The sequence below is a fragment of the Ziziphus jujuba genome, chromosome 3, assembly GCF_031755915.1.
Source record: "Ziziphus jujuba cultivar Dongzao chromosome 3, ASM3175591v1".
In the NCBI taxonomy this organism is placed as follows: Eukaryota; Viridiplantae; Streptophyta; class Magnoliopsida; order Rosales; family Rhamnaceae; genus Ziziphus; species Ziziphus jujuba.
In genome coordinates, this window is record NC_083381.1 from 8,398,730 (window position 1) to 8,410,770 (window position 12,041).

The following is a 12,041-nucleotide window of genomic DNA, read 5'->3' on the forward strand; positions in this document are numbered from 1 at the left end:
CACATTTATGCAACAAACATTTTATATTGATTAATAAAAATCGGTTTAATATAATTAAGTTCAATACTACACAATCCAGTTCAATGTGACAGAAATAATATAGTATAATTCTGAATATCAATCGAGATCAAAATGTATAAACTTTACACATTATCTTAATCCTTTCTCTCTCTCTCTCTCTCTCTCTCTCTCTCTCTCTCTCTCTCTCAACTTTTAACCTTTAGCAAAATTTATACCTTTTTCTTAAGTTACATCTATTTAAAAGCGTGGAATCAGTGGTTCTTACTTTAGGGAATCTGCCAAGTAATTAATATCAAATTGAGCTATCCTTAAGCTATATGCCAAATTTAGCCAAAGTTGTCTTGTATCTTAATGGTATGGAAATATATGAATAATTAACCTGAAAGTTGAAATGATACCGATAGCATATAGTACAAACTCCACACAGACACACACATATACATATAATATTTATGTATACATCATATTATAATTTCATCAAAAACTATTATATATATATATATATATATAGCAATTTGCAGATGGAGCAGAAGCTGGGGCTAGCTGGAGGCTAAGAGTTTTGTAAAACCCAATTCTACTCTCCCAGCTGCTTTTTCATGCTGACTTTGGTTTAGCTTGGTAGAGATATAGTCCATATCATATGCTCTCTCTCTCTCTCTCTCTCTCTCTCTCTCTCTCTCTCTCTCCATCTATGTATCTAATCACAACCTTTTCTTTTTCCATGCATGATGCGTTTTCTCCTAGTCTTTCTCTTCTCTACCTGCTCTCATTTTCTTTCTATTCCTGGCTAATTATAATTCCTGCCTGGCGTAGCATATAACTTCTCTTGCTATGATTCCTTTGTCTTATTCACAACCACACCAAACCAATTATATGTAATAGTTTTCTCTTCCCCTTCAACCACCCAAAACTAAGAAAATATATGTATGAAACATAAATATAAAGAAAAGAAAAGAAAAAACAAAATTGCTGCTTAGCTAGTAACTTTCAAGAATGAAATCAAACTGTCAATTGCTTAGCTAGCTCTCTTCTCCTTCATGGGAGAGCATGCAATTTAAAACAAATAAAGCAGCACTTATATTCTTGAAAAATAACCCATTCATCTTCTTTCCCTGCAAAAGGTTAAATTCTATTCTGCCAAACAGTATTTTCTTTCTTTGTTGAAAAAAAAGAAAACACACATTTTTATTTCCAATGAAAACGTTATGGTGGAATAGTATCAGGAGATCATCAATGCAGGCTCATGTAAAACAGCAATCCTCTGTGACTACAACTCCCTCATCCTCATCCTCATCCTCACCCTCATCATCTTCTTCTTCTTCTTTCAGTGCTAGTATTATTCCACTTTCTTTTTCTCCGGATCAGAAAAGCCAACACCAAACTGAGAGGACACAAGCTGAAAACCAGTGATCTTCTCTACAAAGAAATGGGGAGGCATCCATGGAATTTCTGATATTCATTGGCATCACTGGCCATGGTTGTGGTGCTGTAAAGTGGAAGGACATAGAGAAGCGGTTCAACCGGCTTGCCTTAATCAGGAACAGCCACGAACCAGTTGTGAAATGGTCAGATTTTGGTTTTTGTATAGGTAAGAAAATCTGACCAGTTGTACTTTTTCTCAGGAAAAAATAAATAAATATAAATTTTCTCCACGGTAGGATATACATATTTTAACATATTAATCTCTTAATGATTTTGTATTATTTTAGATAAAATGGAGGCCCCTTTTGGCCATGGGACCAAAAGACCATTCTTTGTTTTCAAAAGCAAGAAGTTATCAATAAGAAAAACACTACTTTTTTGTTTTTAAAATTTGAAACATATATGTTTTTTTATGCCAAACTCGTGAATTCTATTTTGGCTATTGAAATAAACTTATGTGTTCTTGCCAAATTTTAATTATTTTTGGGCGGGAATGCAAGAATCTCAGGAGTTTGCGGTTGAGTTATTAAGGGCTCTGAGGGGATCATGAAGGAATTTGAAAAGTGATTTATCAAAAGCTGAACTTCATAGATACTGGGGTCAAATGACCGACCCTTGCTTCCATTCAGGGATAAGGCTTTTCTTTGACATGTAAAATTTATATGCTCGTCACATACATTTTACATATTTGGTTATTCCTTTCCAATAAATTTCCTTAAATCTGTGATTGACTTAAACGGGATGGGGGTGATTTTATATTTTTATTTTATATATTTTTTTTAAATTTTACAGGTGTGATAGAAACATGGATGGGAAAATTACGGAGATGGATATTAAGCAGGTAACTTATTACATTTACTAAAAAGCTTTTCATACTAATTTACTTTAAACAAATATATATATATATATAGGGTTTGATCTTGTAATCCTTTAGAATGAGGTATTTTGATAGAACTTTGATGTTCATGGTCATACGTTCAAATATAGCCACTACAGATGTGGCAACAGGCATTGTCATGGTAATACTAATGGCTATGGCATTTTCACTAGCAGCAAAGTGGCCAAGCCGCCGTTCGCCTTCACTCCCTAGTTTAGTCCAGCGTGTCACTGGGTATAATACCTTTTGCTACTCCCACCACTTGTTCATTCTTGTGTATGCTTTGCTCGTTATCCATTCTATGTTCCTCTTCCTAACAGACAACACAATTGAGAAAACAGTAAGCCTTCTTTTATAATTGCATTTATCATGAAATACGAATACAAAAAAATGGTTTAAATGATTATGATAAACTTTTTTTTATTATTATTATTTTTTTAACCCGTTTGTTGTTCTAAACATTTCCTTGGGCAGATATTCTTGTGCTAACATATATGGGAGAGAGGATCCTTCGTGCGGTAAGATCAGGGTGCTTTGAGGTGGAATTTCTGTAGGTATACCATCAAATTGCCCCATAAACTAGAAAAACATAGAAAAGGGATAGTGTGAGTTTTCATAATTTTACTGGGGAAGATGAAAAAAGTGGAAGTTGAGGAGACAGGTTGTAATTAAATCTCTCATTATCTTACACGTAAAAACACATATATATGTACCTGTATGTATATATGTTTTCCTTCTTGTGAGGTTACAGGATTTTAGTTTTGTTAAAAATGCAATCAAATTTAGTTTTCTTTTGGGGAAACTATTTGCTAATTGTTCTTGTTGCTTCTTTTTGTTTTCTTTTACTTGTTTGCAGGCAAGTTTTTATCCAGGAAAGGTTTTGTACCTAACATTGCAGAAACCAGAATCTCTTAGTTATCGGAGTGGCATGTACATATTCATTCAATGCCCTCAAATTTCATCAGTTGAATGGTAATTGTTATATATGCACCTTATCAAGTAATTTGTTTGTTTTTACACCTTATACATACAAATATATATCTGAGGGTTACCTTGCATTGCATACAAATATATACAATTTCTACATGTTTTCCCCCTGCATGCTTAAAGCCTTAAAGCACCCAAGAAGTCAATATAATTGGAAAAATATTTCCATATATAATGGTAAATTTCTCTTCTCTCTTACAACCTCAGGCACCCATTTTCCTTAACTTCAGGACCAGTAGATGACTTCCAAAGAGTGCACATAAGAACTCTTGGAGAGTGGAGCTATCAAATATATAGTCTTTACCAAGAGGTAAAAACTGGGAGAAACTGAATGCAGACTACCAAACCTTAAATTTAGCTGGAAAACTATCAAATCCCTTCGAAAATTTCATATCTTCTCAAGTTTTGCAGGCGACGTCATATGGGGTAAGGGAGCATCCTAAAATATACATAGATGGACCTTATGGAGCTGCCTCCCAAGACCATATCAAGTATGATATAGTTCTTCTAATTGGCCTGGGGATAGGAGCTACACCTTTCATTAGCATCCTCAAAGACATTGTTAATTTTATCCAAAATGCTTGCTGCAATAATGTAAGATCCTTGTCTTTACAATCCTTCCTCTACGTTTGAAGTTTGGAATCCACTAAAATGAGAAAGGAAAAAACAAACTGAGATCCTGACATTTTCAACCATGCTACAATAAAGTTTTTGTCAGGACCTATCTAAAATTCTTCACCGGAACCTTAAACAAGTCCTGATTTCAGGGAAACACCACTGAATCTCCCAACAGAAAATTTGACAGTATCTCCCCTAAGGGTAGAACTTACCACAATTTTCCTGCACTGAAAACACACTTCTAAATGCATCACCTTATTCCTCCCACTTTCCTACAAAATATTATCACAAATTTCCAGGACTTCAAATAAATGACAGAGAATTAGTGCATAATTAAATAAATAAACGTCCAAATAGTATACAGAGCGTTATCCACTACAATTGAATATGAAATTTAATACAAGATAGAAATGAAAGGAAAAGCCTTTTGGTCTTCGACAACGAATCAAGATGTCGAGCTAGCCCCCGGACAATTAATGATGACTAACCTGGGCTTAAGGGAACGAAATTTAAAAAAAACGTGAGATGCTAATCATCTCAGTGAGTAACCCAATCTACTAAACAGGAAAATAAATAATAATAATAATATTAACTTGATTAATCAATAATAAATAGGTAACTAATTATTAAGTATTTAAAAATAACATTTTCTCTCAAAATCTTTACGATTCACTCAGTTTGAAAAGTTTCCTTTTTAAAATATTTTCACAAAACCCAACATTTTATGCCCCAAAAATCTAGAAAATATTTAATTAATAATATGCAAATAAAAGACAATAAATTAATAATCCAAAAATTTTAGTGAGATCAATGCTAACAAGATGTAGTGAATGTTTAAAGTTCGAGTCCCAAGATTTTGGAAAGTTCCAAACTTTGATGATAAATCAGAAATTAATAGTGTTGAAATGGTTTTAATAGATGAATATGTTTTTTTTTTAATTTTTGTTATATATTATTATTTATTTCAGTATATCTAATTTCTATTTATTCTTAATTTGCGGTTTTAGATTATTTTAATTTATTTTTTATAACAAATAATACATATAATATAATTTAAAGTTTTGAAGCTTAAATATTATTATTTATGATATTATGTATATATATTATTTATATTATATATAAAAGTAAGATAACTAAAAGTAAGATATTTCCACATGTCATAATTAAATTTGAATATAATTAATTATTATAGATTATTTATCCAACCTTTGCATTAATGGGAAAACAATTTCATATTTTTATTTTTTTATTGGTAAGCTTGCCCATAGCTATGGATGATTGCTGGAAAACAATTTTATATTTTTATTGGTAAGCTTGCCCACAGCTATGGCTGACAACAATTAGATTTGATCGGTTTTTTGCATTATTTTACAAAGCACAACTAAATCAATGAGAGAAACCAAATTAAATTGAGCCGATCATTATTGGTTCAGTTCATTTTTATTGGTTTATTGTTTTTTTTTTAAGTTTTTAATTTTTTATTTATTAATCTAAATTTATAATTATTAATACATTAAACTAAAAAAATTAATAATATAAAAATATATTAAAAATAAATAATTATAACAAAATATTAAAAAAATTATATATATAATTGGTCCAGTTGAATTTGGTTTAGATTAAAAATTGTCCAAACCAAATCAAACTGAATTAGTTCGATTTTGTTGCTTCGGACCAATTTGTGTCCACCTGTATTCACAACTAATGGGAATGGCTAGTGCCATCCAAGTACCCTAAAGGGCAGGGAAAGCTACACTTTGGTGTTAAAGTTGAGAAGGAAACTGATTCTTGAAATTTTAGTTTCATGGGATTTAGTTTCTTGAGAATTATTTTCTCCTGATATGTTTGATGAGTAATAGGAAAGTTGGGTCTTGTAAGTAATTAAATTTAATATTGTATAATCAATTAAGGGCAAATATGCAATTTAAAAAAAATTAAAACTATTTTCTGTGAGATTCTCAAAATGACACATTTATAGGTGGGAACAACTTTTCCACATATTTTCCTACATTTGTGGGAATCTAATTCCCCGGGCCCATATTTTTCCACCTAACAATAAATATCTAAACAAAAGAAAGTTATCACTTTCCTAAGAGAATTAGATTCTTACTAATTTTATCATTATCCAAATATGTTGTTAGGTCCATTAAATAATATCAATGTAATAAAGATTAACTTCTATTAATTTAAACTTTTGAGAATAATGGCTATTCAACTTAGAACAAGAGCCTCAAGTTGATAATGTAATGGTCATTGGAAATACTCCTTCTGCTCAAGTTATTCTCATCTTCTGAAGTCAAGTGACAAATTTGTCTTAGACAATGTAAAATGAAAATAAACAAACATTTTGAGTATTTTTTGTTTTTTATTTTCTTTTTGTTTTTTGTTTTTTGTTTGTTTGTTGTCATTTAGACGAGTATACTTTAGATGCTATATTATTTGTTGTCATAACATATTTATTTCTGGTGGGGTGTGGCCTATCAATTCTGTCATCGCAACTTATATGTGCATTCTTCTATGGTTTATGGTTGGCTTACGAGTTTGCTTAAGTCTTCTAATCGTGCTATTCAAAATTTCTTCTGAACTGAATCTTCTATGAAGAGAAGTGCTACCGCTGTAAAATAGAATATTTGTTGCCTACCATTAAAATGGATGGCATTTGAATTGAAAATTTAACTTTGTTCAACATATCTTTTTTGTGAAAATAAGCTTGAAAACTAACTGTGAACGGATTCGCCTCTGGCCTCTAGGCACGTAGGAACTGCTTGAGTTCACTGGGGTGGAGCACGGTTTGCCAAAATTGGCATAGGTTAGGTGCTATTGATGGAACATAGTAAGCCTATCTTTTTCCATATGGAAGTGCTGCGGGCACATAGAGATGTGGGTAGAGGAAGCTTGGAAACTAATCACGAAAAGTTTTTTTGTTTTTTATTTCTTACATGCTCGTTACATGGTTATACTTAATAAGAATTTTTGTGTTCCTTCTTCAATCTGGCCAAACTTTTGCGAACTTCAGGCAAATATTAATAAAATTTTTGTTGGATTATTGAAAGGGATTCTCAAATGAGATTTTGGTAAGATAATTGGTTGGGTAAGCCTTTTATTGAGTTACTAGACATACAAATTAGAGTCTAAATCCAAACTTGCTTATTTTAGCTTTGGTTAATACCGATGATCATTAGACTACACCTTCAAAATTCAGTACATATTTTTTGCTAATGGCTGCTAGAATTTCCATGGTATGTGTTGATTTTAATCCAAGTTTATTTTTTTTGGAAGCATTCTTCTTTAGGTGTCATTAGCTGCAAGATAATGTATAATCATCTTATGGATGCCTAAATGATTGTAGGTTAGGTTAAAGGCATTTGGTTTAATTACATTCCTCCTTCACATTCTTTCTTATGTTGGAGATTGTTTCTTAATAAGCTTCCTATTGATGAGTTTTTTGTGTGAAGAGGAGTTAGTATGGTGTCTCGGTGTTAGCCTTGCAATAAATATTGTGAGTTTTTTCTCATATGTTTATGTTGTGTCCATATATTGTAGCAGTTTAGAATTTCATTGGCCGTTACTTTGGTCATAATCTAGATACCCTGAGTACTCATTTGCATTTGTCTAAGATGGCTTTAAAAATCAATCAGAGTTCTTAATTTGCTAGTAACTAGCTTGTTGTGGTTATAACTAATTTCTATTCTATTTGGTTTGCTCGAAATCAAATTCTTTAATCAAATTTGCTTATTCATTTAGCTTGGAAATTTGTTTTCATTGCTAATTCAATTAAGGAGGCCAACACACTTCAATCAGGAACAATGCGAAACTCAATGTTGGATCTTTTCTTGATTAAAAATTTTAGGATCAAGACTAATATTATGAAGGCTCGTAAAATTATTCAAGTTAATAGGTATTTTCCAGCTTCTTTTTGGATCAAAGTGAACATAGATAGTGCTGCCAATGGTACTTCTAGCTGTGAGGGGTAGAGGCATATTCAAGACTTGTTATGGGTTTGTGAAAGATTGCTCTACTATCCCTTTCAGCATTGTTTTTGCTTTCAAGATGGAGCTTCTTTTGGTTTTTCATGCTTTGGAGCTTTCTAAGAGATTTTCTTGGCATAGTTTGTGAATGCAGTGTGACTCACCTTGAGTAGTGCAACTTCTAAGGTCTAATTCTAGTTTACTAATCTTAATTTCATCAATAGTGTCAATTTCAGAGTCTTCCACTTTTTTCTAGAAGAAAACAAGGTAGCTGATTTACTTTCTAAATTTTCCATTATGGAAGATTTAGAGTGTTGGTAGGCATCTATTTCTTCTTTTTCTACTTCTGCTCGTTTCGAGAATTTAATGTGGAGAAAGGCTTATAGATTATTTGAGCAATGCCCCACCTCCACTGGCGACCTGCTCTCTTGCTCTACCAATATTGTCCTTAATTTAACTATCACACTTGAGATGGTATGTAGTTTTTGGTTCAGACTTCCCAGTGGGTCACTCATATTAGGATTGTTTCCACTAGAGCATACTTAATTCCAAAATTCTTTCAAACCTTGAAACCAACTATTTTGAAAAATCTTTAGTTGTTAAAAGAGTGACTTTATGTAAATTAGAATCATTACCATTCCGCACTTGGCGATATAGGATTGGACACCATGTAGCCTTTTCCATAACGTAGCCTACTAGTATTTCGCATCTGCCCATATTTATTTTGGTAGCCACACACCGATTTGAGCTTATATTGGTTGTTACAATCCATCATTCTTAGGGTTCAGCATCCTAGTTGACACATTTCCAATAAGGTACAGACATTGAAATCATCTGTAATGCCTTCCACTAGCATCTCACTCTCTTGCTCTACCAACATCGTCCTCAATTTAGCTCGTAAGGTCCCCCATTGACATGCCACTCTCTTACACTACTGATATTGTCTTCAATGTAACCATCACAATGCAAACGAAATGAAGTTTTTTTTTTCCTCTCTTTTTTTTTTCGGTTTAAGACTTCTCATGGGGTCATCCATCATAGAATTGCCTCCAATGGAGCACATTCAACCCTGCAGTTCTTTCAAACGCTGAAGTAAACCGCTTTGAAAATGCCTTGGTTGTTCAAAGAGAGATTATTTTTATTTTTGAACCATCTTCGTCCACACCTAAATGATGTAGGATTGGATACTTAATAGCTCTTGCTAGTAAAATAGCTTGGCAGCCTCACACCAATCAATTCACACTGGTCATCACATCAATTTGTTAACACTGGTCATCACATTTTGTAATTGACTAGGTACTCTTTTTCCCTTTTTTTTTGTTTTTACCATTGGGTTTTCTAGGTGTAAGGTTTTAATGATACCTACTTTGGGTGGTTTTGTTTGTCTTTTGGATTTTGTTCCTTTTCATCCTTGTATTAACAAACTTCTCTTACTTTAATAAATTTGTCCAGCTTTGGTTTTCTTACTTGGGGGTGCCAATTTGGTTAGGATGTCCTAGAGATTTTAAGTCTGGCAACCTATTTCAGTTATTATATACTTATTATAATAGTAAAATTTTTGGTTTTATTTTTAAAAAAGTTGATTAACCGACTAAATCAATCAATCTAGGCTAATCTAATTTGTTTGGATAATTTATTTTATATTAATTAGATAGCATTGGTTTAACAAATCCAAAACCAAATAATCAGTTCAATTTATATTGGATTTAAGAGACAAAAGTCTATGAAACTGATCCAAATCAAATTGATTAAAATATAAATAATTAAAAAATATATTTAAAAAATAATTAGTAAATTACTGCAGTTTTTGTTTTTATTTCATATAAATTGATTTTCATTTAGTCAAAACAAGTTTTAATTTATACATTATTTTAAGCAATTTTATTTTATTTTATCTCATCTTAAAAATAAATATATTTATTTTTCAAAAGCAAAAGAGATTTCAGTTAAAAAATAGAATATTTTACACAAGTAAAAAAGGCCAAAAGTTAAATTTTCAACCGCCTGATATGTAAAATAGGATCGGATTGGATTTAATGTTAAATCAGTTTGAATTTGATTGAACATTACCAAACCGTACTTTATGCCAAAATAGGTCCATTTTGAACTAATGAACACCATAGTTATGTAAATCACGGCTCCCATCCTTTATAATTCCCGGTGTCTTCAATATATTGTTTCTTTGATTGGTTACGTTGACATAATTAATATTTAAGAGTCCAAAAAATAAATAAATAAATAAATAAATAACAAGACCAACAAACAAGTTATTTTCTTCAAGTTCTATTCCACATTGAATAACAATAATATCATTTTTTACACTTGGTAAACGGGTTCATAAACTAATTTGGTATTTAAAGCCTTACTATTACACATTAGCTTATCGTTTAGTTTCAGGCCTCCTTTTATATAATTAAGAGGTCTCCATTAAAATTCTCTTTGAAATTCTTAATTTCCTTGCTTGGTTTCAAAATTTTGGTCACCATGATAAACCCAAAAATTTGATGACATGTCAACAGAAAAATCTTTAACAAGGTTTTCCCTGAACTTGATATCCTTGTTTGCTTCAACATTTTGGTTCCCATCATAAACCCACAGATTTGATGATGGTTCAACAACAAAATCTTCACTAATTAGATATTCCCCGTTTGTATTGAAGCTCCTTTCCTCCTCATTCGGTTCAACATTTTTGTTACCTTGATAAGTCCAGAAATTTGATGATGTTTCAGCTGAAAAATCTTTAGCAAATTTACCACCATTTCTTGAATTTGCTATATTACCAAGTAGGCCTTGAATGGCCTTTGGAATTGGTTGATTCTCCATGATAACTGCCCAATATTCTCCTGGGTCTTTCCTTGCAGTAATGGTATTTGGAACCTGTATGTCCAAAATAAAATAGGAAGAAGAAGATGAAGAAGCTGATGATATAAATAAAAAAAGTTAGAAGTAATCATTTTCTCTCACTGAGATCAAAAGCATTTAATAATTTCTTTATTTTTATTCTTTATTTTTAGGATTATAATATAATTCTAAACTAAATTTGAGCAGCATACAAAATATACGTCGTGACTTTAATATCATCGCAAGGAGTGATTTATTGAGGAGGTGATAATTCTACATAATTCTACATAATTCTTTGTTATTGAGTATAAATATATAAGAAGAAATGCATTAGCGTAATTAATAAGGAAATGATTATTGTACTTGATTAGACGATCTGGAATTTAATGATAGCTATACAGTTGAGAACATAATATTTCTTACCAGAAGCAATGATGAGAAGGTGAAGATGATCATCAGCAGAAAGAAAGTTTTCATCTTGGTGTAGACTTATGAAGATGAAACTAAATTTTTTTTTTTTTTTAATGAAAATTTCGCTTGAATGGTTGAAGAGGCTAACTTAGCTCTCAACATTTATAGACGTTATCATCTATGAGAAGTGAATTATTGAAGGAGACACCCTGTAGCTAAATATTTAATATTATCTTGATTAATTATATCAGAAATATGTATATATATTTATATACATATATAGATATTTTATTAATATTATTATTATCATCTTGAATCTAATATGAAGCAAACAAAATTTTGATATGATAAATATTTATTCAATGCTGCATGGGATCCACCTGTTAAGAATAATTTCCACCACCAAATGATTTTGACTATTTGTGACATCTCACATTCTAGAATAAAGAAAATAAAATAAACAATTTTAAATATTCTGATGCTTTAATACTTAACAGATTTTAATTAATTAAGAAAAACCAATGAAATAGGTGGCCCATTAGCCAGCATAAAAATGCTGGCTAAAAGCCAACATTAAATTAAAAGATAAATAATAGACAGCCAATAAGCCTTCTTTACAATGAAGAAAAAATAAAATTAAAACTAAAAAGAAATATTCTAGTGTAGAGGGATTTAGCAGATGTGAAGGTCCCTTCAAAGTGCCAAAGAGGCTTCAATGTGTAGTAGAAAAGCCACCTATAAATTCCTTATTTTTTCTATGAGCAATAAATACTTTAAGTTATATTTCAAAAAATCCAATTAGTTGTTTTCCTTTTTTTTTTTTTTTTTTCCCTTCCTCTTAATCCATGTGGGATAAATGCTTTATCTTAGTCTTCTAGTCTCTTTTATCTAGGCCG

The 12,041-nt window shown here is 31.3% G+C and overlaps 2 protein-coding genes across 2 annotated transcripts; one reads left to right on the forward strand and one right to left on the reverse strand.

The window, feature by feature from the left end:
- Positions 1–1,461: 1,461 nt before the first annotated feature.
- LOC132803081 (respiratory burst oxidase homolog protein D-like) lies at positions 1,462–3,940 on the forward strand. The gene is made up of 6 exons (XM_060815319.1): positions 1,462–1,609; positions 2,236–2,284; positions 2,396–2,660; positions 3,177–3,292; positions 3,515–3,617; positions 3,719–3,940. The coding sequence occupies exons 1-6, from the start codon at positions 1,462–1,464 to the stop codon at positions 3,938–3,940; spliced, it is 903 nt and encodes a 300-aa protein (XP_060671302.1).
- A 6,177-nt stretch (positions 3,941–10,117) lies between these two features.
- Positions 10,118–11,315, reverse strand: LOC107422146 (organ-specific protein P4). Its single transcript, XM_016031554.4, has 2 exons — positions 11,158–11,315; positions 10,118–10,770 (listed from the first exon to the last, which is right to left on the reverse strand). The coding sequence occupies exons 1-2, from the start codon at positions 11,209–11,211 to the stop codon at positions 10,342–10,344; spliced, it is 483 nt and encodes a 160-aa protein (XP_015887040.1). The 5' UTR covers positions 11,212–11,315; the 3' UTR covers positions 10,118–10,341.
- Positions 11,316–12,041: the final 726 nt, after the last annotated feature.